Below are 25,727 nucleotides of genomic sequence, written 5' to 3'. Positions count from 1 at the left end.
GCCTCTCCATCCTGTTCTCTGTCTTCTCCAGTTTTCCTCCAGCCATGACAGGAAGACAGCCTCTTTGGCCTTCATCAGGCCATCATCACTCTTAACCATGTCCCAGATTTACTCCCTATACAATTCTCTTTATAAAATTTCTTTGTAAAATAACAGCTGAGAAAAGTCTCCCAAGAAGTTTTTCCTTTCTTCTTGTTATTATCTCATTTCTTCTTAAAGTTCTTTTTGAACTCCCTTCTCATCAACCGTAGCACTATCATGAATGGCTAATCAAATATGTAGAAACTAAGACTTAATGGGCAGAAACCCTGCATCTTTTAGATGGTATAGTAGATAAAGTATTGGACTTAGAGACAGGAAGATCTGAAATCCAATCCCTGTTTTAGACATTGACTATCTGTGTGACAATGGGCAAGAAATGTAACCTTTCTGGACCTCATTTGTAAAATGACAGCATTGGATTAAGTGCCTTTCAGCTCTGGTTAGAAGTGATGCTCCCTTTTTCCACCATCCTGCAAAGCATTTGGAATAGAATGAGTGTGTGCTAGATGATGGATGAACCCAGAATTGACCACAATTCTTGCCTTGATTTGATTGACACAATTGACAGAATTAATCACAGACCACCTTCTCTCCCAGCCAAACTTTTCCCAAGAACTGCTCACATAACACAAAGTGGTTTGATTTGCATTTTTTTCTTTCCTTTGCTTGACAAGAAATTGGTCTGCAATGAAATGGTCAGAAGGAAGCAGGTGAAAAAAACAGGGTGGACCAATTGAAAGTTAGATAGCTCTGGAGGATCAGAAATTGATTATAATTTCCCCAAAGTATCAAGTTTTCCTGAAGGCTGAAGTAATATTCAGGAGAAAGGCAGAATTTTAAATAGGCTTTATCTTTAGCAGCCTCTCTATGAAGTCAACTCTATGGGATTTTTTTTTGGAGGGGGGGGATTGTTTTGTTTTGCTTTTTGGAGGGGGGAAGGCAGTGCAATTGGGGTTAAGTGACTTGCCCAAGGTCATGGGCTAGTAAGTGTTAAGTGTCTGAGGTCCGATTTGAACTCAGGTCCTCCTGACTCCAGGGCCAGTTCTCTATTCACGGTGCCACCTAGCAGCCCCTCTTTGGTTTATTTTAACAGAAGAGGAAGCATATTCAAAGAATTTTAGTTTCATACCTTTCTCCCAATTTGAGATCCTTATTTCATTCATGGAATCTGAGTAGTTTTTCCCTCCTCTCATTATTTTGAAACTCAAAGGATCCGCAGAACTTAGTGAGTCAAATTCTTTAACTGATGCATGGGACAGACAGGTAGAGGGCCTTATCTGAAGTTATATAATTCATTAGTGTCAGGCCTAGGATTTGAACTCAGTCTATCTGAATTATAATCCTGTACTCATATGCTTTTAGATTCATGAAATCTCCAAGTTGGAAGGTTCCTTAGCACTTAATTCTGCTTCTTGATAGATCCTGTCTATAATATTCCTGACAATGGGGACTTGCAGTCTCTCCTTGAAAACTCTCCCATCTATATCTGTTTCATCTACCATCAGAATCTGCTGGTCAAGGAGAGGACCTTGAGGGGACTTCACATCCTACCTCTGTCAGTTTTCTCCTAGGGAGAAATGGGGGAGATCAGACTGGGAGTTTCAAATCGTAGCAACCCACCCACTTTAATTAGCTGCCCATGTACACAGTGAGTTGGCTGGAATGAAACTTCTTATATTATTATTTTACATTCCTTTACGAGCAAACACCTAGGAAGAAGTACTTGGAGAAAATGACCCATTGAATGACCTCTTTCAAAAGGAACAGGAATGAAAAGCAAATGGAAAATGGATTTGGCCCTGTTTTCTTGTGTCTCTATTCCTTTTTCCTATTTCTCCTTGCCTCCTCCTAATCAGCAGTTTTTTATTTCTCTTCTTTCCCTGCTTCCTTTTCATTGTGTTAAATTGGTGGATGAAAAACAGCACTTCAGCCAACTCTGTTATCTGGGCCCATGGATGGGAGAGGACATGATAGGATGAGATGGGATGGGACGAAATATTTGAAACTGACAAGCAATCCGAATTGTGTAGCCAATGCATTTACTTTGCATTTCTTTTACACTAACAGGGGTAAGCTGAGCTACTGGGATTCCCCATTTCTATTAGGCTTTGGAATGAACAGTTTCATTTTTGCCCCTATCCCTCCCACCACTGCCCCCTTCCCTGGAAGATTTATCTTCTTAATTATGTTCTATTTATGATAATAATATATTATACTCAAATATTCTGTCATGATAGGGAGGGAGCCCAGAAGCCTCCTGAATATCAGGAAGAAGACAATTCAGGAGAGATTTTCAAAGGGAGTGGGTCCATAGGAGGAATGGCTATAAACCTGACTGAATCCCTCAGAACTAACATTACTTTCCTAAGATCTTTCACACTGGAGAGGCAAAGTTGAATAAAAAAATTATTCATAACAATATCTTGTATACTGTAGTGCTCAGTAAATAATTATTGATTTTTACTTGATTGAATGGATCCTAGCCTGAGCCACTCTCAGTGACACAGGCTCTGCATTGTGTTGGAACCCAGGTTCAACCAGCTTTGGGGAGCCATTTGTTAAATTCTCAGTGTGAGCATTTACACCTTTGTTGTTGTTCAGTCGTGTCCTGTTCTCCAGGTCCCCATCTGGGGTTTTCTTGGCAAAGATACTGAAGTGTTTTGTAATTTCTTTCTCCAACTCCTTCTATAGATGAAGAAAGTGAGGCAAAGAGGGTTAAGTAATTTGTCCAGGGTCACACAGCTAGGAAGTGTCTGAGGCCAGATTTGAACTCAAGATGTCTTCCTGACTCCAGGCCCAGCACACTATCCACTGTGCCACCTAGCTGCCCCATTTATACCTTGGAAATTGGCAAATCAGGGCTTGATTTATCATCCAGACTTAACAAAGCGATGAAGAAAATGTTAATGATGCAGATTAAATTTTAAAATGTCTTGTGTATGCATTTTTCCCAGAAAACCAGTTGTTAAACATCTACCAACATCTCAATGCAGAAGCTCCATGTCAGCCTTTAAACAGACTATCTAAATGAAATCTACAGATATCCTCAGATTTTGTTTTTCTCTCTTACTTAAGTGACCATGAGTGTGCCATATGCCCACCCTATCCAGTAAGCTTATCCAGGCTACTTAACTGGAGATTCTTCTTTCTCTCACCTCTCATAGCACTTAGTTGTACTTTCTATTCTATGTTGGTGTTTGGCTCTTCTCCCATGACTTATCATCTCATGTATGTATATGCTTTATCTCTTAGTCTAGATCATATGGACCTTAGAAGCCATCGAGCCTAACCCCCTCATTTTACAAATGAGGAAACTGAGGCAGAGGGAGGTTAATTGGATATGCCCAGGGTCACACAGCTACTATGTGTCTAAGGTAATATTTGAATTCAAGTCTTCCTGACTCCAAGTCTAGTGCTCTTTCCACCTAGTTACTTTCAATTGTAACCTCCTCTAGAGCAGACTGTATCTTCTTTTTTCCTTACTAGTATTTAATTTTTTCCAATTAGGTACAAAGATAGTTTTCCACATTCATTTTTGTAAAATTTTGATATTCAAAATTTTCTTCTTCCCTCCCTTCCCTCCTCTCTTTTCAAGACAGCAAACAGTCTGACATAGGTCATGCATGTACAATCATGTTAAACATATTTCCCATTAGTCATGTCGTAAAAGAAGAATCAGAACAATAGGGAAAAATCACAAGGAAAAAAACCCCGAAAAGCGAAAATAGTATGCTTTAATCTGCATTCAGACTCCATAGTTCTTTCTCTGGAGGTGAATAGCATTTTCTATTATGAATCTTTTGGAATTGTCTTGGATCACTGTATTACTGAGAAGACCTAAATCTATCATAGTTAATCACTGTACAATGTTGCTATTGCTGTGTACAATGTTCTCCCGGTTCTGCTCACTTCACTCATCATCAGTTCAAGTAAGTCTTTCCAGGTTTTTCTGAAATCTGCCTTCTCATCATTTCTTATAAAACAATAGTATTCCATTACATTCATATACTACAACTTGTTCAACCATTCCCCAATTTATGGGTATCTCCTCAATTTCCAATCTTTGCCACCACAAAAAGAACTGCTATAAATATTTATGTACATGTGGGTCCTTTTCCCTTTTTTATGATCTCTTTGTGGATATAGACCAGGTGGTACTGCTGGATTGAAGATTACGTACAGTTTTTATAGGGATTTTTTTTTGTCATAGTTCCAAATTGCTTTCCAGAATGATTGGATCAATTCACAACTCCAACAACAATGCTTTAGTGTTACAATTTTCTCACATCTTCTCCAACATTTATCATTTTCCTTTTCAAGCAAACTGTCTTATCTCTTTTTTTTGTATCCTCCTCAAGCCTCCCACACAGAGTAGGATGCAAAAAACAATTACCTGTTGCTCTCTTTCTTCCAAGGTGAAAGCTTAGGGTTTCATTTCTTTTTTTCCTCTCTCTTCCCTCTCACTAGTTTGGTTGTGATAATAATAGTACTTACCTCACAGGATTATTGTGAGGATCAAATGAGAAAATATTTGTAAAGTACTCCACAAAGAGACTGGCACATAGTAGGTGCTTAATGTTTACTTCTTTCCTAAATGATAGCATCTTGCAGGTCTCCTTCTTCCCTTTTCTCCAAACAAATCTCTCATGACTAAACACATATCTTTTGTAGGGATGACAATTTTGAAAAATGAAGAGAGAATAAAAACAAAATACATCGAAATTTGCCTCTCTCCACAGTAGAGCTATGGTTCCTGGTTAAAGCTAAAACCAAGGTATTGAATTATCAAAATAAAAAAGGGGAGGACTGATAGTCTCTGAGGTCAGTTCCAGATTTAAACTTGAACTTGACACAGAATTCTAGGGAAATTCTCTAAAGTCCAGAGTTCTCCTTTGTGTCGTGGAACCCTTTAGCAGTTGGGTGAAGCCTATGGACCCTTTCTAAGAACAATGTGTGTAAATGTATAAGGCAAGGCAAATCAACTTAATAAGTATTGAGTATTTACTAAGTACCAGACTCTAGTCTAGCACTGGGAAACAAAGAAAGGGTGTGTGTGGAATCCCTGCCCTCTAGGATTTTACAGTCTAATGACAGAAAAAAAAAGTCGCAAACCACTATGTACAAACAAGATATGTACAGGATAAATTGGAGATAATCTCAGAGGGAAAGCACTAAGATTAAAAAAGTCTGGGAAAGGTTTCTTGCAGAAGGTAGGAGAAAATCAATTATGTTGCCATAGTTATTTTTTTAAAATGTTTTTTTTTTTTTAAATAAGTTCATGGATCTCAGTTAAGCACCTCTAAGTTAGAGGTTAGTGAAAATAAAAATATAATTTAAAAAACTTTTTAATTTTTATCCATTCAGTTGCAGAGACCCAATGAAATCGATCCATGGACCTCCGGGCTTTAAATTCAGTCCCCTTCCCCACCCCAACCCCTTTATTTATTATAAGGAAGATGAACACTACAGCCTCCCTTGATGGAAGCACTTTCTAATAGTAAAATGGTCAGGAATGATTTCCTGTGCTACCAATAATAAGAAAGAGTAACTTAAAAGCTAAAGAGAATCCTTGTGAAAACCTAGTCCCTAGTCGGGTCTGATTCCAATTTGGACCTTCCGCACCTCTTACTCCCCTTTTTTTTTTATTCTGCACCTTCACCAAGCCCCGTATTTTAAAGGTGAAAAAAATCTTTCTGTAGATTGGAGGTTATCCTGACTTTGTATGACCTCTATGGCATGGTCCTGGCTAAATTGAGCCATTTCTGGGAAAGATAATGGAAAGGAAAAGAGCTTAAAACCTGGAGACTAAAACAGGAGGATGTCCCTTTGGTCCCTTAACCGAAGAAAGGCAGAAAAATGGCCTCACCCCTGCTCTCTCTCCCGGTCTCCCCATTCCTCCTTTGAAAATTAGGATCATTCCACAGTAAAGCCAAATAGACAGAAGCAGCCTAGACCTGAAAGTGACGAGCCTCAGATCGGAATTCTAAGCTCCGCAAAACTCCAACCTTCTCATTCGCCCGGGCAATGTCTCTTTAACAGCCTGCGGTCTGTTTGGTGCATTTGCCAAGTGGGAGGGTTATGCCTTCTCCCAGCCCAACTCCCGGGATTTAATTGTCTTATCTGTCAGCACTTTTCTTTTCCAACCTGCCTGCGGAGCTTGCAGTTCCTTCCCCAGGCTGCCTTTTTTTTTTCTTTAAGACCCATATTCACTGGATTGTCCCTTTTCCATTTAGGAAGCCTCCCCATGGCTGCAATGCTACCCCAAAAGCAAGACTAGAGGTGAAGCCAAGCAACCCTCTCCCCTCTCATCCCAACTTGGCTCAGATCGCTCAGTTCCGAATGATGATGTCGCTGGGACACTTAGCCAAAGGAGCCAGCCTAGACGATCTCATTGAGACGTGCATCCAGTCTTTTGGTAAGTTTTTCCATCTAGGATGGATGTGTCTGTGTGTAAGAACCTGTGTACTATCCATATGCATACCTATATTATTTCCGTTTCAGAACATTTTGTTTGGAAGAGTAGCTCTTTTCGATTTTTTTTTTTTTTTTGGTTTATGATAAGCTTTTGAAATAATCTTTGAAATGTTTTAGACAATCTCCTCTCCAGTACATATGAATATGTGGGGGTGATGCTTCGTGATGAGAAGTGTGAGAGGAAGTGAAAAAAGTTGTCCCTAAGGGAGTTCTGTTTTTCTTGGGATTGAGTTTTTCTGCAGTTGATAGGTTTCTGGAAATTGTATTGAAAGAATTCCTGATGAGATGCATTGTCTCTTTTCTTTCCTAATGTACTGTGGACTCTGGCATTTAAAAAAATACGAATGGCATATTACCATCCAACAGTACAGAAAGCTTTGAATCATTTGGGTAAATAAAGTCTGATAATCTACCTGGGAATCAGGAGGGCAATTTTGGTAAACTAAGAAAATGAGTAGGTAAAGACAGAATGCTTGGGCTTGAATTACAAGAGGTTCTCACAATCAGCCCTGTTATTAAGAGCAGAGAATTTAAGAAATAAGTATCCTCTGCTGCACACATATTACCAAGTGAATTATTCATGATTTTCACTTTTCCAGCGCCTTGCCTAAAAAGCCTCACTTAGGAGATGCAGAACTGAAAAAAAAAAAAAAACAGCAGTGAAGTTCTTTTGCTGAGAGTGGCCCTATTTTTATTTCATTCAGTAAATGATGGATTTTTTTTCTTATTATTTGGAGGGTAAACCACAGCTGAAAAGTGTTCACAATTTTGCCTTCCCCCTCTTCCCTCCAAAAGGAAGGGCTGTAATCAAAATAAGGATTTCTGAATGTTCCTATGACACCTTTCTTTGTTGAAAAATCCCCTCCCCCACAGCCATTCCTAATGGTCCCCTATGTTCCTTTCTTTCCCTTTGTGAGGCCACATGGCTTAGTGAATTGGGAGCCAGTCTTGGAGCTAGGAGGATATGGGTTCCTCTGCCTCCGACAAGTACTGGCTGTTTGACCCTGGGCAAGTTTTACCTTCAGTTTTCTAGGCATCTCTCTAAGACTATAAAATGCCAACCTGCTTTCGTAGAGATTTTCTATGCCAATGAAAGCACAGTGTCTGTATCCCTCTCCTTTTGAGAGACTGTGTGTGTGTGTGCTCATGTGCCAGGGAAGGACCTACCTCAAGAAACCTGGGCCAAACACATAATGAGCATCTTTTTTGAGAAAGAAGAGCTATTGGATATCGAAACAGAAGCTGGGTCCCAATCAGAAAAAGATACAAATTTGACTCAGAACTATTTTCAGGGAATATTAGCCCAGATTCTTCTGATTACCTTCAGTCTTTAGAAGCCTATCTGGCCCTTGAATTTTGATCAAGATTTAAGAACAATTCACATTTCTATGATGTTTTAAGGTTTATGAAGTTCTCTCTTCCCAATGACCTCGTAAAGGTAGGTGAAAGTATGATTATGCCCATTTTCAGAGGAAGAAATTGAGGCATATAGGGTGAAGTGACTTGCCCAGGGCAACACTCAAGCTAATAAATGTCAGAGCCAAGACTGAAACTCATCTTTTCTGCCTCTAAGTCTTCCCACCATACTACTTCCTTTTCTAGCTGACTTTTAAAAATCCTTTTTTTCTATGTATTTCAGGATTAGAGTAATGCATTACTTTTTAAAGACCTTTTTGAGCATGAGAATGAAGGGGTAAATTTAGCAATTTTACTGATGACATTTCAGTTTTCACCTTCATTTTAATTCTACCTTTACTCCATAACCTTTAATCATTCTGTTGAAGGAGGAACATGAGAACAGAATAAAGGGGTTTTCCTTCTAAAATGATCTGTTTTGCCAAAAAAAAAAAAAAACAAATAAAACCCCACAACTAAGGAGTCAGAGGAAAAGAATAAAATCCTGATTAAAAAATAATTGGTGATAAACTTTTCTTTCACTTCCAAGCTGTTGATAAAAGTGTTCCTGGACTGGTCTTCAGAATGGCAATGGGAGCTGTTTAAGAAAATGACCACTTTCCATTTTCCATTTTCCAACTGAAAAATCTGAAGCACAGAAAAGTTAGGTTTGATGATGCAGACTCTCTTCCCCACATCCTATCCTTTCCGTTCCCTCTCTGCTGCCCCTCCCCGTTTTTCCAGCAAGAGGCTTGACAGTCCTAGAATCAGATTTAGTGTCCATTGAAAGGGACCTCAGAGGTCATGTAAACCAACTCCTCATTTTGTAAATAAGGAAACTGAGGATTCAGGAAGTGACTTGACTTTTGTCCAAGGCCACACAGGCAGGAAGTGTCAGAGGAAGTGGTACAATGGATACAGCACCAGCCGTGGAGTCAGGAGGACCTGAGTTCAAATTTGACCTCAGACACTCACTAGCTGTGTGACCCTGAGCAAATCACTTAACCCTGTTTGCCTCCGTTTCCCCATCTGTAAAATGAGCTGGAGAAGGAAATGGCAAACTACTCCAGGATCATTCCCAACCAAACCCCAAAAGGGGTAAAGAAGAGTTGGACATGATGAGAAAAATGACAATAACTTCTGACAACATAACCAGTTCTCTTTCCACTGAACCTTCTTGCTGACTCATAGAATGTAGGGATCTTCATGCAACATCCAGGCCAACTCCCTTATTTCCCAGATAAGGAATCAGAGTTTCTAAGCAAAGTGACTTGTACAAGATCACACATCCAGGAGGTAATAAAGGCATGACTCGAACCAGTTCTTCTGACTCAAAATCCAGTGATCTGATGTGTTCAGAACTGATTTCTCAATCCTTATCTTGGACTTCTGTGTGAAATCTTAGAAGAACCATGTCCAGATTTAAACATGAGACTTTCTATGAGATAATCTGTTCAATTCAACTCCCCTAAATAGAATTTCCTTAGTCAAAGGACATGAGAATTTATCACATTTCAGAAGCTACTATGATACGACCTGAAGAACCTAAAAACTATAAAAAGTCCACTAGCATTTATATAGTATTTTAAGTTTTGCGAATCACTTTATGTATATTATCTCATTCTATCCTCATAACCCTGGGAGGTGGGCACCATTATTCTCCCCATTTTTAAAATGAAGAAACTGAGGCAGACCAAGGTTAAGTGACTTGCCCAGGGTCATACAGCCAGTTATGTGAAGTTACCTCTTCTTAAGTCCAGATCCTGGTCTCTGTCCACTGTATACCCTGACTGATTTTATAAACCATTGTAACTGTCACCAAAAAAATAATTATTTGTTCATTCATTTTTGCCACCCAGTTGTGCCCAGTGAACACTGGGCAGGCCTAGGTGTTCCTGTGTAAGAACTTAAAGTATAAGACAGAGACACACTGATCTGTACAGCCAAAATGAAGATGAACAGCAAAGCTGTCCATATCCCATACACCTCTGCAGGAATAAATGAATTTTAGAGATGAAGCCAGGGTAAGATGATAATCAGGGAGAGCTAGTCAGTAAGCATCCTGTAAGTCCTTATTTAAGGCAGGCATAGTGCTAAGTGCTGAGGACACAAATAAAGGCAAAAGACACCCCTTGCTGTCCAGGAGTTCATGGCGTAATGGGGAGACAACATGCAAACAGCTTTGTGTAAATGAGCTGTCTATAGGATAAATAATCAACAGAGGGAAGGTTCTGGCATTCATGGAGATGGGCAAAGACTTCCCGTGGAAGGTGGCATTTTAGCTGGGACGAGAAGGAAGCCAGAAATTAGAGAAGTAGAAAATTCCAAGCTGGGAGAATAGCCAGAGGAAATGCTCCCAGTGGGAAGATGAGTATGTCTTGTTGGAGGATTAGTGTCTGTCACTGGATTACAGAGTAGGGGGAAGGGGAGGAAAGATCGAAAAGAATGGAAAAGCAGAGGGAGCCAGGACTGGAGAGTGAATGGCTTTGAATGCCAGATAGAGGATTAAACATTCTATCTTGGAGGTGATCTTGTAGTTTATTGAATAGGGTGGTAGTAATATGGGAGGAAGATCTCTTTGACAGCTGAATGGAGGGTGGACTTGTAACAGAACAACCAGCAGGCTAAAATAGGAATTCAATCATGCTTATTAAGTTGATTAACCTCCCAGTGCCTCAATTTTGATATCTCTAAATTGGGGAGTTGAACTAGACATCATTTGAGGTCTCTTTCAGATTTCTGATCACATAAATTCAAACCATAGATTTTTTTTTTGGGGGGGGGGGAAGGCAAGGCAATTAAGGTTAAGTGACTTGCCCAAGGTCACATAGCTAGTGTGTCAAGTGTCTGAGATCAGATTTGAACTCAGGTCCTTCTGACTCCAGGGCTGGTGCTCTATTCACTGTGCCACCTAGCTGCCCCAAAGACTTAGATTTTAACAAAAGCCTGGATCTTTGAATGCCTCAGTCACTATTAACTTATGGTCTTAGGAAACACATCTGATCACTCTGGACCTCAGGCTCCTCTTCTGCACTATGGCGAGGTTAGGAGGACAGCACTGAATTGATGATCCTCTAGTTGCTTTGAACTTCTACATTTTGTGCTTCTGTAGAGTTCCAAAAAATGGTCAAGCAAGGGCGGGGAACCTGAGGCCTCAAGGCCACACGTGGCCCTCTCAGTCTTTAAGTGCCACCCTTTTTCAGATTGGAATCCCGTCAAAGGACCGCACTTGAGGACCTAGAGGGTCACATATAACCAGGGGTTTCCCACCCCTGGGGCTCAAAGGCTTTTCACGTGGAAGGGTGAATGATAAACCTGTCTTACAGGTTACAGGAGCTCAGATGAGAGCTGGGGAAGGGGCTGTGGACTGAGTGCTGAGAGTTTCTTTTCATAGGAGCATTTACATGAAAGAGGCATTAAAGAAAAGAACATTTTGTGTCTGAGAGAGAATGGGTGACAGCAGCTCTCATCTGTGATTTGCTTTTGTCTTTGCTAAATCTGTGTAATACACCTTTGGGGAGAGAAATCAGTTTTCTTGCTGGTTTGAAAGCCACATTACTTCTTAGCAGTGGTGGGGGAGGGGAGATGGATTCTGCTTCATAGACATTTCTTCTTCTCCCACTGCCCTCTCTGGCTCCTCCTTCCTCCCCACTCCTGTATTTGACTGTGCACCTCTAAGTACGGTGTGGTTCAAACATAGCCTAGCAATGAAGGGACTGCCCATCTTAGCCTATTCATTGCAATCCTGGGTTTTCAATATAAAGATTTCTATTTGGGGATATGACAAAATTACTTGTCATTCAGCTAAAGCATTTTAATGTCCTGTCATCTGAACAGATCTTATATCTGTGTTGCATATTAAGGCTACAGGTGCTTTCTACATCCATTATTTCATTTGTCCCCAATTCAGTGAGGCTGATAGGAAATCTATTCCTAGCTTCACAGAAGTTTAGTGATTTACCTCAAGTTAGTGACAGAGTTCAGCTTCAAAGCCAAGTCTAATGGTTCAACTCAAATGCCACTTACAGCCTACCTGAAGCCTTTCCTTATATCTGCTTAACCTCCCCCTTTCCCATTCCCCCCACAACAAATAATAGTGCCTCCCCGATAAAAAAAAATTTATCTCATATATGTTGTTATTCAATCATGTCTGACTCTTCATGACCCCTTTTGGGGTTTTCTTGGTAAAGATGCTGGAGTGATTTGTCATTTCCTTCTCCAGCTCAGATGAGGAAACTGAGACAAACAGAATTAACTAAGTTGGCCAGGGTCACACAGTTACTAAAAGTGTCTGAAGCTAGATTTGAACTCAGGTCTTCCTGACTCCAGGCCTGGCACTCTGTCTACTGTGCCACCTAGCTGTCCTTAAGTCAAAGGACCTGAGTTCAATTCCTGCCTCTTATACTATCTCTGAGGCCTTAGCTTCCTTGGACCTCAGTTTCCTTATTTGTAAAATTGAGAATATTGGCTTCTGAGATCTTTTCCAGATTTAGAACTAAGATCCCATGTGTATGTTCTGTCTTTCCCCTATAGAACAGAAGCTCCTGAAAGGCTTAGAGTTTTCCATTTTTGTCTTTCTATATACTTAGTACCCAGCACAGAGGCTGGCATGTAGTAAGTGCTTAATAAATGTTTGTTGGTTGATTGATTGATTGATTCTGACCTCCAAGTCATATCCTCTGTTTGCTTGTCAAAGTCCTTCATAATCTGCCAGTCTTTCTGTACCTTACTCACAAAATACTCCATCTCCTGACCGAACCTTTTCCCTGGCTGTCTCCCATGCCTGGAATATCTCCTTTCTATTTTTATCTCCCTCTCTTGGCTTCCCTGGTTTCCTTCGGTCCCCAGCTAAAATCCTGCCTTCCACAGGAAGCCTTTCCCAATCCCCTTAATGCTAATGCCTTCCCTCTGTTGATTCTCTCTAATTTATTTCGTGTCTATATTGCTTGTATGTACCTGGTACGTGTTGTACCCAACTTCCCATTTGGCTAGAAACTCCTTGAGAGCAAGGGCTATCTTGTGACTGATGCTTAGGATAGAGCCTGGCACATCTTTATGATTGTTGTGTCATTTCAGTCATATCTGACTCTTTGTGAACTCATTTGGGGTTTTCTTGGCAAAGATGTTGGAGTGGTTTGCCATTTCCTTCTCCAGTTCATTTTACAGATGAGGAAACTGAGGCAAACACTGACTTGCCCAAGGTCACACAGCTAGTGAGTGTCTGAAGCCAGATTTGAACTCATGAAGATGAATCTTCTGGACTCCAGGCCTGGTGCTTTATTCACTGTGCCACCCAGCTGCCCTATTAAGTCCTTACTATGTGACTAGTATTATGCTAAGTGGTGGGGATGAAAACACAAAAGATAGTCTCTGTCCTTGAAGAAACTCCAAGGAGTCAGATTTGCCTTTGCTTAAGACCTGCACCCAAGCCCTACCTAAACAAATTAAGGAGTCTGGATGTAAGTGTTACAAGATGCAGAGAATAAAGATGTTGGGGAATCCCAGTGTGCATAGTTTATGGAGGGCTGCTTAATCATTATTCATTATTTGGCAAGACTCGACTAATATTTAGCTGTCCGGGCCTTAGTTTCCTCATTTGTAAAATGAAGGGGTTGGATGAGATGATCTCTAATGGACTCCGCTTCGTAAAAATTATATGAGGCTATGAGACTCAGTTTCCTCATCTGTGAAATGAGCTGGAGGAGGAAATGGCAAACCACTCCAATATCTCTGCCAAGAAAACCCCAAATGAGATCACAAAGGGTTGGACATGACTGAAAAACGATGAAAAGCCTGAGGTTAACAGGGTTAAGTCACTTGCCCAGGGTCACACCACACTATATCTCACACCACTCAGAAGTGTCTGAGACTGGATTTGAACTCAGGTCTTCCTACCTTGACTCCATGTCCAGTGCTCTCTCCACTAGCTGCCTTGGGAGGTAGGTACTATCCCTATTTTACATGTGAGGAAACTGAGGCAGAGGTTATGTGATTTGCCCAGAGTCTCATAGCTAGCTCGTAAATAGCAGGTTCAGGATTTGAACTCAGGTCAGGTGCCTCTATCTACACTGCTACCTATCTGCCTTTAATAGTCTAAGCAACAGCTAAAGCCACATTGGTGATTCTCTTTAACATTACCCATTAATGAGTACTTTTCACTCTTCTCTGAGATAGGGTTTAATGTCATTTTTCTTTGTCCTTCATTCTCAGAGAGGACCATGACATTTGGAAGGTGATGCCATGACTTGCAAGTGAATTGGATTTAAATGAGGGAGGACTGTGCAAAGTCACCAGCCTCACTCTCTCCTCTGGAGCCATCTGGGTCTAGTGGCCTGATCTAGATCAGAAGGACTGGAGATGGCCCTGGATGCAGTGGGAGACCTTGGCCTTTTTAAGCTAAGGCCTTTCCGAGGTCTCAGTTTGACAGAGGCAGGGTCTAACCTAGTGCTTTGGTGCACATAGACATGCACACATTTGAAGGGGACCTCCGGCTGCAGCGTACGAGGTTGCCTGCCTGCAAGCAGAAACCTGAAGGAGCAGCCCTGAGTCAGAGTTCAGCGCCTTCACCGGAGCCAGCCCACTCCCACTATCTCTTTTCATCAGAGGGCACATTCTGCATGCTGCTTCTATTAATGCTATTTAATCCAGTCTTCAGCTGAGCATAATTAGGCAAATCAACACAATGCAGAACATTTGATGTCAAATGTGTGTGAATCACACCATCTGTGTCAGAGGGAGACAGGGCCTATGAGATCATGGAGGCTGTTTTTACCCTGCTACAGGCCCTATTAATGTGTGATGGCGTTTGCAGGCACAGTTTAGAAAAGAATTTCTGGGCCTAGACCCAGAAAAGTAGGATTCAAGTCTATAACTGTACCATGAGCTAGATCCTTTCTTTGGGAGGCAATCCGGGTTAAGTGACTTGCCCAGGGTCACACATCTGGTAAGTGTCTGGGGTCAGATTTGAACCTAGCAACTAGGTGGCACAGTGGATAAAGTGCCAGGCCTGGAGTCAGGAAGATCTGAGTTCAAACCACCTGGCCAAAGGGAGCCAAATAGCTAGGAGGGGGAAGGAAAGTTATCCTGGGGGGCAGGACATAGTAGGGAAAGGTAGTCTCCTGTCACTGGATGTCTTCAAGCAGTGGCTGGATAGCCCCTTGGACACCTTGATGAGTTAATGGGGCATCTACCCCAAGCATGTGGAGGTTTCCCCTAGAGGTATGGGTAGATGAGAACAATTAGTTCCAATGGCCATGAAGGCAGCTTAGAGCTTGGTTAGACATTGAAGACACCAAGGTCATCCCCTGCATCCTGGGCCATTACCAGTTTTCTCTACTTCTGTCTTACCATTGGACTCTGATGACTCTGGAAGAAAGAGTAAGGCCAATGGACTTTATGTAACTCTGCCTCAGTTAAATCCAATTCACATGCAAGTCAAGATAGCACCCTGTGATATCATTGGTCCTCTTTGAAAACAAATGATAAACAATTTGCATTCCCTGCACAGTGCCGGACTCCTTGTTTTTGTTGTTCAATCAATCTGACTCTTTGTGACCCTGTGGACCATAGCACACCAATGCTGTCTGTGAGGTTTTCCTGGCCAAGATACTAGATTGGTTTTCCATTTCATTCTCCAGTGGATTAAAGCAAACAGCTTAAATGACTTGCTCAGGCTCACACAGTCAGTAAGTGTCTGAGGCTAGATTTATACTTAGGTCTTTCTGACTCTGGGCCCTGACTCCATCCACTGAGCTGCCTAGCTACCTCTACTCATAGAAAGGGTTAAATAAATGCCCACTGATTGGCTGAGCAACCCTTGCCCTTTTGAATATCTCCAATAGTTATGAAGAAATGAGTTGCTAATTTGTATTTGTGGAGGGGTTTCCTACAATAATGAAGTCACTGGTCTGGACTGGCCAAAAGGCATTGTTAGGAAAATTTCCCTTACCTAATTCTGAAATCTCTCTCTCTGAAACTTGTATGCATTCATCTCCGTTTTTCCTTTTGAGGACAAGAAGAACAGATTGAATCTCTCTTCCATATGTCAGCAGTCCAACTATCTAAAGACAGGCATCATGTTTCCCTTCTGTCTTCTCCTCTCCAGAATAACATTCCCAGTGTCTTTGATCAACCCTTAAATGGCATGGTCCTCAGTTCCCTTGACATCTCAATCACTCTCTATTGGACACACTCCAATTTTTCTGTATCCTTTTGGCCTCTGGGCCCAGGTCATTATATTTGTCACTGATATGGAACTATCTGGGAGGGCAGAGGTATTAAACTCTCTACCAGTGACCAGAACCAGATGAAAATGTAATTGGGAAATGTTTAACAAAATAAGTGGAAATACAACAAAGCATAGATAATGTTAATTTGTGGTTTTCTAAGTCAATATGAGGCCAGCAGGGATCTGTTTCTATTTGAGTTTGACTGGGTTATATCCCTTTGCAGTTTGGTGCTATGTTGATGCTCAAATCTAAGTCATATAGCCTATTTGTAGGAAATTTTCAAACTGACATTTTTGGTATTTCTAACTTACTATCTCCTTTTCACCTTTCTCTCTGCACTATTCATTGTCTCTCTGCTCCCTGGAGTATAACACTTCTATTGACACACATCCCCCACAGCAGAAATTCACCTGGGGTGGGGTGATACACTAGTGATCACTGAGTAAGGCTAGAACCAGAGTTTCTAACCTTTTTTGGTTCCTGTCCTCCTTGGTTTTCAATAGACCTACCCATGTCCTGTGCTCAAGATGAAAAGAAATAAATTCTAGAATTTACTATTCATATGCACATCAGAAATAAGATATCAATTTCAGTAGGTTAATACAATTATTTGCCAAATATTCCCTGTATCTCTCAACTAGTTTCTCTAGGAGTATGCATCCCTCAGATTGGGAACAGTTGAGATAGAGAAAAGTGAGGCCCACTTGAAACCTCCAAAGGGAGAGAAGCCATTCAGAGGTATTTGTGGAATGTGGTAAAGTTTAGAAAAAGTCAGTTCCCAAACCATGGATCCTGAAATTGAGAGTGGGTGGGCCATCTGTTATTTATCTCCAGAGCCTTTCCGAAGGAATTTGAAAAAGAGATCAAATCTGATCAATACTGGCTATCTCCTAGTCTCCAGCCATCTTGACTAACCCATTGCCTTGCCTTTCCCCTTCCCCCTTCCCCCCCATACTTCTCCATCACTCCTCCTCCCAACTCATAAGCCAAGTCTCATTGTTTCTGCCTAGTTCCTGCCCTGCCCTAGCTCCTGTAGTGGGTTCGTGTATCTACCTATCTTTGGTCTCATTAAACATACCCATTATTTTCCAGACCAGAGTGCCCCTCTCTGACTGTCACTTCCCTTTGGGTCTTGTCTCTTTAATTAGAATGTCATCTCCTTGAGGTCAGGGATTGCCTTTGCTTTTTGCATGTCTTTCTCTAACACTTAGCGTTTAGCCCAGTGCTGGATACCCAGCAAGTACTTAACCTATGTTTTTCATTTAATTCCCTGATGGGTATATTGCTTTAACTGGAGCAGAAAATAGCATTTAAGCAGAGTTGGGTAGGGCATTTTTATCAAATGGGCACTTAATATTTTAAAGGAAAATCTTCTTTGGACTCCAACTTGCTTTCCTGCCCCCAAGAAACTCATCTTCAGGAAATTTCATTATTCTGCAAGATTGAATAAGCCTTGAACCTCCCATCTCCTTAGTACCCTCTGCCCTTCGGATTGGGCTTTTCTGTAGAGCAGAGCTGTGAGCTCCAAGCCCACTTTTTTAAGGAGAGGGTCCAGCAGAGGTTCTCCCCATTTCTCATCAGCTACTCTGCTTTGGGACTTCATCATGCTTCCCCACCCCCACTCTCCACCAGGTACTTCCTTTTCCCCTTCCCTCCATACTTCTCAGCTCCTTTGTATGTTGCCTTCCCTTAATAGATGGTAAGCTCCTTAAAGACAGGGACTATCTTTATTAAGATTTGTATTCCCAGTGTTTGGCACAGTTCTTGGCACATAGACTATTGTAAGAAGAAAGGGAATAAGTATTTATATAATGCTTGCCACATGGCAGTCACTGTGCTAAGCACTTTGCAGATATTACCTCATTTTATTCTCACATCAACCCTAGGAGGTAGGTGATTACACTCCCCATTTTGTGGTTGAGAATACTGAGGCAGACAGGGGTTGTGACTGCCTCAGGGTCACACAGTTACTAAGTATCTGAGTTCAAATTTGAACTTAAGCCTCCCTAATTAACTCCAGGGCCATGGCCCTATCCATTTCATAATCTAGCTGTCTTATTATTTTTTAAATATATATAATTGTCCTGTCTCAAACTGGAATGGGAAAGCTTAATGTTCTCTACTCCTAACAACTTCATGCCACCAACATGGTCCACCAGAGCCTCAGGTGGAGTCTACACCATGATGAAATGCCAGCGTAAGACCTCATAGGACCCCTTGTTATAAAATAACAGAATAATCCAAGAGAATACAGACTATCATATCACAGCATGTTCAGAAGTGTTGCAGGATCGTAGGGTCAAAGGTTGAAGGGTAGAAGGGGCCTTAGATGCCATCAAGTACAACCCACCGGACTAGAGCTCTGTCCCTTTGGCCACCTGTGTCCAGACATCTGCATGTATTTCAACAATCTCCACAATTATAGGAAGACTTGTAGCTCAGAGTCTAGAGGACTGCTTGTATTTTCAGTCTTCCCTTGACATCTTGTTCAGTCACTTCTGTTGTCATGGACCCCTTTGACAGTGAATACTATAGACCCCTTCTAAGAAAATTGTTTTTGAATGAATAAAATAAAATACATTAAGTCGCAGAGAAAATCGATTATGTTGGAATACAGTTGTCAAAATATTTTTTAAAAGTCACGGACTTGGTAGCTAGGTGATGTAGAGGATAGAGCACCAGCTGTGGAGTCAGGAGGACCTGAGTTCAAATCCAGCCTCAGACACTTACTAGCTGTTGCAACCCTAGGCAAGTCACTTCACCCCAATTGCCTCAAAAAAAGATTGGACTCCCTGAAATCTATCTATAGACCCAACTTAAGAAGTCTGTTCTAAACCCTTCTAGACATGAACTCATTAACTTGTCAGTATCATATTTTACAAATAGAGGAAAGAAAGAGAAAGAAAAGTTAGTGAAACGTTGGCTTAGCACATAGACTGCTAGACTTGCAGACAGGAAGATCTGGGTATAAATCTTGTCAGAGACATTCACCCCCTGTGAGAGCCTGTCTCAGTCTCATCACCTGTAAAATGGGGATAATAATAGCACCAACTTGCTTGAGACACTTTGTAGTTGTGCTACCCTGGGCAAGTCAACTAACTTCTCTTGTCCTCAGTTTCCTCCTCTGTGAAACAAATATGGGAGGGTGGACTTCATATCCCCAAAATGCCCTTCCAGCTCTAAAACTATGAGCCTTTGTAAAGTAGGACAAAATTTTTAACATGCTATATAAATCTTATATTTTATTTTTTAGGGCAGCAGAGAGTCAGAGGTAAAGTAGGTTAAGGCATTCAGGGAAATTAAATTACTCCAAAGGACACACACAAAATTGGGGGACACCCTTAGGCACCATGGATAGAAAGTCCCATGGCCAAATCAACAGGAAGCCAATTGGTATAAACCATTGACCAGAGGTATGCACACTTTCTGGGCTCACAAAACCACACGTAATATTTTAAGCAAAGCCCCCTATGCAGGAGGCAGCAACCAGCCAGCCCCCTGAGCACCAACTTTGGGACTCTTAGAAAGTCTAGATAGCAGCTGCTGGTCTTTGAAAAGGGAGGGGCTTGCTCTAACAGCCCCTTCCTGCAAGGGATGAAAGGATGGCTGTTCCTAGCACACTGAAGTAGGGCCACGCAATGCAGTTTGACAGGAAATGATTGATTATGAGAAACACCCTTGCCATAGCACTGACAGGTAGTTATCATGCACTACCAAGGCCTTTGGGACTGCTCTTACCATGAGCATAATTTCTAGTTTAGCACCTGGTATCACTAAAGTGAAGAAAGGAAAGCCTATTTACTCTTTAATATATATATAGATAGATATGTGTGTATGTATATATTTAAATATATGATAAGTTATATATTTACTATATATATACATATGCACACACACACAGATATAGCTTACATTGGTCATTTCCCAATGAATGTACCCTACAACCCCCCTCCCCACACACACACACACATTTCCCTTGTAAAAAAAAAAATCAACTAAGCAAAACCAACCCACTAGCAATCTATATGGCAGGGGATGCAACATTCCACACTTATACTCCCTCATCTCTCTACCGATAGGAAGGAAATATATTTCTTTATCTGTTTATAGATTTAAATCTGGAAGAGACTTTAAGCAGCATATAGCATGATTGCTCTTCTCTGGGACTAAGATTGGTCATTCTAATTCATGGGCTCATTGAATAAGACCAGGAAGGGACCTAGGAGGGCCATCTAGCCAACCCCCATCACTATATAAAGGAGAAAATTAAGTCCCAGGGGGATTCGGTGACTTGTGCAATGTTATACACAAGTTGTTCTAGTTCAATTGTTTTCTAGTTTCAGTAGTTTCTAGTTCAATTGTTTTCAATCATATCCGACGCTCTGGGACCCCATTTGGAATTTTCTTGGCAAAGAAACTAGCATGGTTTGCCATTTCTTTCTCTAGCTCATTTTACAGATGAAGAACCGAGGCAAACAGTTAAGTGACTTGCTCAGGGTTACACAGCTACTGTAGGAACTGAGGTCAGATTTGAACTCAGGAGGATGAGTCTTCCTTATTCTAGACTTGTCACTCTGTGCCCTGTGTCTAGCTGCCCTTCCACAAAAATACCTAGGATCAAAGGTGGGCTTTAAACTTAGGTCCTCTAACTCCAGAGTCAATGCTCTTCCATGTAGCCACTGTCTAGCACTCTTTATTTACATTATACCGCTATAATGATTATATATACCATTCTTCTCTGTATACTTTGCATCAGTGCATACAACTCTTCCCATGGTTCTCAGAATTCTTCATTTTCATTGTTTATTGCAATGTAATTAATTACACATACATATTTATTATGTACGTGTAATTATAAACATGCTAATTACATACTATAATTACATTTGTTTTCATGTGCTACAACCATATGTATCCATTAGACAATAAGTAAAGGCCATTTAGGTTTTCCATTTTTTTGCTACCACAAAAAGTTCTACTATATCCAATACTATGGTTTATACTGGACTTTTTTCTCTTTGACTTCTCTTTAACCTATGTCTTGTCATTCTGCAGTAGAATGTAAGCTCCTTCAGGGCAGGAATTGTCTTTTCTTTCTGCCTATATTTATACTTCAAGAGCTTTAGAACAGTGCCTGACATTAGTGTTTTTTCTTCTTCTTGTTCAATCTGCTTGGAGTATTTACTGAGTTGTGAGCTCACTGGATCAAAGGCTAGGAATAGTTTTGTAACTTGTTACTAGGAATTCTAAATTGTTTTCCAGAGTAAGGGTTAAAACTATTTGTTCTTGCCATTTGATGCTCCCTTATGTTCTCTTGTGTTAAGAAAACTACCTGCTCTTCTGGGATGGTTTCAGTTTGGGGCTATGAACTTGCCTCCTGCTTCCCAGTGGACATTCTCACAATGAAGGATGCAGGGAGGGTGGAATAATTTGGAAACAATCTAGAAATTGTTTATGAAACCATAAAGTCAAATTATGACTCAGGTATTCTGGTTATTAATGTTTAACTGTCTCATCAGAAAATAATAGTGAGCCTTGTTCCTAGAACTGTCTTTCAAGCTCCTTTTCAAAATTTTTCATAGCTGTGGATGGATGTAAGGAAGGATGTAAATTCTCATGTTAAAAAGAAATAGTGTCCTTCCTCTTCTGTACTAGGGTCAATAGACTTTGTATTTGTATAGACCAGAAAATTGAATAAATGTTGGGTTGTTTTTTAAATCAGTTTGACAACCATTGTTAAGTGCTTACTATGTGTAAGGCAGGGCAGCTACAGAAAGTACTACAGAAAGACTACCTGGCCTGGAGTCAGGAAGACCTGAGATCATTTTTAGCCTCAGACATTTACTAGCTGTGTGACTCTGGATAAGTCACTTAACCCTGTTTGCTTCAGTTTCCTTGTCTGTAAAATGAGTCTGTAAAAGGAAATGGCAAACCACTCCAGTTTTGTTTTGTTTTTTAGTTTTTGTTTTGTTTTATTTTGTTTTTGCTAAGAAAGCCCACAAAGAGGTGGGGACAACAAAACAATAATACCAATGTTCAAGGTTCTGTCCCAAAGTATTAGTCATGAAGATAAAAATGAAATCGTCTCTGTTCTTAAGGAGCATTCTTCTGAGGCTGCAAAGATGAAATATGACAAGTATACCGGGAAGTAAATACAAGGTAATTTTAGGAGGGGAAGGATGGATGAAATGGGAACAACTGGGAGAATGAGAGATTTCTGATCAGAGGTAGCATTTGAACAGTCTCAAAGGAAGTCGGGGATTGTAAGAGACAGCAGTAAGGAGGGAGTGCATTCCAGGCATAGGGAATAGACAGCTTGAGTAAAGATGGAAAATATATTGTTGATTTTGGGGTGTAGCTAGTAGGCCTGGTTGGCTGGCATGTGGAGTGGGTGAAAAGAAGTCATGGGAAATAAATGGAAATGTAGGTGGGAACCAGATTGTGAGAAGTTTTAAATGACAAGCTAAGAATTTTTTAATTTTTTTTCCTCTAGGAAATGGGAGGCCACTAGAGATTTTTGAGCTGGGTAGTCTTAGAAAATCGGAGATAAGATCTTAGAAATTCAGACCAGGAAGAGAACCAATTTCTGAGCATATGTAAAACCAGGAGTCCAATTTGGATGTTAAGATATCTCTACAAATGAGATTGTCTCTGCATTAGCCTGGAGGCATATTCACAAATGTGGGTACTTTCCACTGTTTCTCTCATTTCTTGTTAAATGAAAATGGATTTTAAAGCCCCATCCAAATTTATAATTGGTTAATCTGTTGGTTAATTATGAACGTATAAGACTCAACTTTCTTTGTCAGGAAGTATACAGGATATGGATGGATATTTGTATTTCTAATCAGGCGACAATCATGTTTGTATTATCTGGACTGCCAAGGGCTTTGACTGAACTATTGTCTTTTCTTTCCTCAGAAGAGGATTTGAGGACCAATTCAATCCAACCAGCATTTATTAAGTGCTTAATGTATGCACGGCACTGGGGCTACAAAAGCAATATATCTGTATAGATATACAGACATATCGATCTATCTATGTAGACATAACTAGGTAACATATATCTAGATATATGTGTGTAAATATATTTGCATACTTATAGTTACATAGACATATATGATCATATATGCTGTGTGAGAATATGTGATAAATGATGTGATATGGATATATGACATCACTATACACATGTAACACATATCTAGGCATATATGTATATAGGTCTATATCGTGACATGTGAATATATGTACATGTAATGTGACAAATAGATATATTAAATATGGACAGATATGTATACATATGTGTATAAAACTTTAGCTGGTCATCACAACAACCCTGTGATTTCGATACTATTATTAATCCCCATTTTACAGAGGAGAAAACTGAAACTGAGGGAAGTTAAATGACTTATCCATCACATAGCTAGTAAGTATCTCAGGCAAGGTGTGAACTCAAATTTTCTTGACTCCAAATCTAGCCCCCTGTCCACATAACACCAAACTGCTTAATTAACCATCAATTCTGTCAACATGGTAAATGGGTAAAGAAACAAGTATTTAATAAACCCCTGCTATGTGCCAGGCACTATGCTTCAAACTTTACAAATATTATCTCATTTTGATCCTTACAACTGTGGGAGGTAAGTGCTATTATTATCCTGCTTTCACAGTTGTGGAAGCCGAGGCAGACAGGTTAAGTGATTTGCGTAGGGTCCCACAACTAGTAAATGTCCAAGGCTGGATTTGAACTCAGGTATTCCTGACTCTAGGCCCAGTGTTCTAACCACTTCCACAGGTGAGTTTTGCTGCCAATATGTAAATTATGCTTATATTATTCATGGTTTTTCTATGTGTCTCTGATTCAGTTGATGTCTTGTGTTCTCTACATAGCAACTTTCTTCACAATAGTGATAACATCTGACTGGCCTTTTGCAAAGCCCTTGGCATTTAATAAAATACCTTTCATTTGGGGAGTAATAACAGGTCACCTTTATATAATGTACATTACAGGTAGCTAGGTAACTCAGTGGATAGAGCATGGGAGTCAGGAAGACTGAGTTCAAATCCAGCCTCAGACACTTAATAGCTGTATGACCTTGGACAAGTCATTTCACCCTTGCCTCCGTTTCCTCAATAGTAAAATGAAGATAATAATAGCATCTAGACTCCTGGGATTTTTGTGAGGATCAAATGAGATGATATAATATTTATAAAGTGCTTAAGCCCTGTTTGCCTAGGACTCATAGTAGATAATATTTTAATATGAGCTACTATTATTATTATTATTGTTGCTGTTTATAAAATGCTTTACTCACATCAAATCTATGAGATCATTGGGGCTAGTATCATGGCTGTTTTATACATATGGAAAGCCAAGGCTCAGAAAGATTAAGTGATTTGTCCCTGGTTAGACCCGAAGTATCAGAGCTACAATTCAACAGTTCTTCTGAAATTCTTGCTGATAATGCTGTTGAGTTGAGAGATGACTGGAGGTTTATTTCTGGATTTGGTCGCCGAGCTGTTCAGAGCTTCCTCTCCTCCACTGACAAATGGGTTTGATAATCTGATAATTATTTCTGAAATAAGACATGAAAATCCCTATAGGAAGGACCACTGTGAGATGGCTTGACTAATATCAGATATTGATAAGTCTGCAGGATAACAGATGGATGTCTGTTGTGTTCTATGGTTTTATTCCTTGCATGCCAAGGCAGCATGACTTCTCCATCATATATGCCTTCAGGCAATATCCAGGCTTTTTCTATGGGGATGTTTCACATTCAGTGGGCTCATGTTCCATCTGAGGAACTAAGAGCCTTTCTAAAGGGGATAGAGGGGAAGGCTGAGGGGAGGAATCAGCCAAATATGCATCTGCTGTTTGTAAATTTCTAGACTGAGTTTCACCTCAAAAGGTAATGACATACTGTGGAAGTCAGTGCACCTGCTTGCATTTTTACCTTTTGTTTTTAGATTTCATCTGTGAAGTATACTTTGCCTCCCATAATGGAGTAATTCATTTTTTATAACAATCAAAAAGGAATGTGGTACTCAAAGATGCAGCCAAATGTAGTGAATAGAGAACTGGGCTCCAGTCAGGAGGACCTGAATTGTTGTCCCTGTTCTGAGAAATACTGATTGGCTGACTCTGGACTAATCACTTAACCTCTCAATGTCCTTAAGAAACTTGGGGGGAAAGGGAGGAACAGGGAGGAGGTAGGTGGTGCAGTGAATAGAGCATCGGCCCTGGAGTCAGGAGGACCTGAGTTCAAATTTGGCCTCAATGAACACTTCCTAGCTGTGTGACCTTGGGCAGGTCACTTAACCTCAATTTCCCTGCCTTCCCCCCTCCAAAAAGGCGAAAAAGAAAGAAAGAAAGAAACTCTCATTGGTAGAGGGAATTTCCTCACTGAGCTCTCCTGGCATCAATAAAATCAGGAGTCTGGTCAAAAAATGGTACTGAAATCAGCATTGATGTTCCCATTCCCAATGAGGAGAGCAGCCTTGTAGAGTTGTTATTTCATGATAAAAAGGATTGGTCTTTGTGGTGTGTGTGTGTGTGTGTGTGTGTGTGTGTGTGTGTGTGTGTGT

The 25,727-nt window shown here is 40.6% G+C and overlaps 1 protein-coding gene across 1 annotated transcript in view; it reads left to right on the top strand.

Moving 5' to 3' along the window:
• The window catches only part of RASGRP1 (RAS guanyl releasing protein 1), a 119,528-nt gene that overhangs the window by 3,656 nt on the left and 90,145 nt on the right, over nt 1-25,727 (top strand). Inside the window, exon 2 of the mRNA XM_069105718.1 lies at nt 6,276-6,457. Coding sequence (XP_068961819.1) covers nt 6,276-6,457 — 182 coding nt within the window. The remainder of the gene's footprint in view (nt 1-6,275; nt 6,458-25,727) is intronic.

This window comes from Petaurus breviceps, unplaced genomic scaffold (assembly GCF_028583685.1).
Source record: "Petaurus breviceps papuanus isolate PSGF00001 unplaced genomic scaffold, PetGlider_PUasm1.0 77, whole genome shotgun sequence".
NCBI lineage: Eukaryota > Metazoa > Chordata > Mammalia > Diprotodontia > Petauridae > Petaurus > Petaurus breviceps.
Note: the sequence above shows the minus strand (reverse complement) of the source record. Positions and strands in the feature narration are given on the sequence as shown.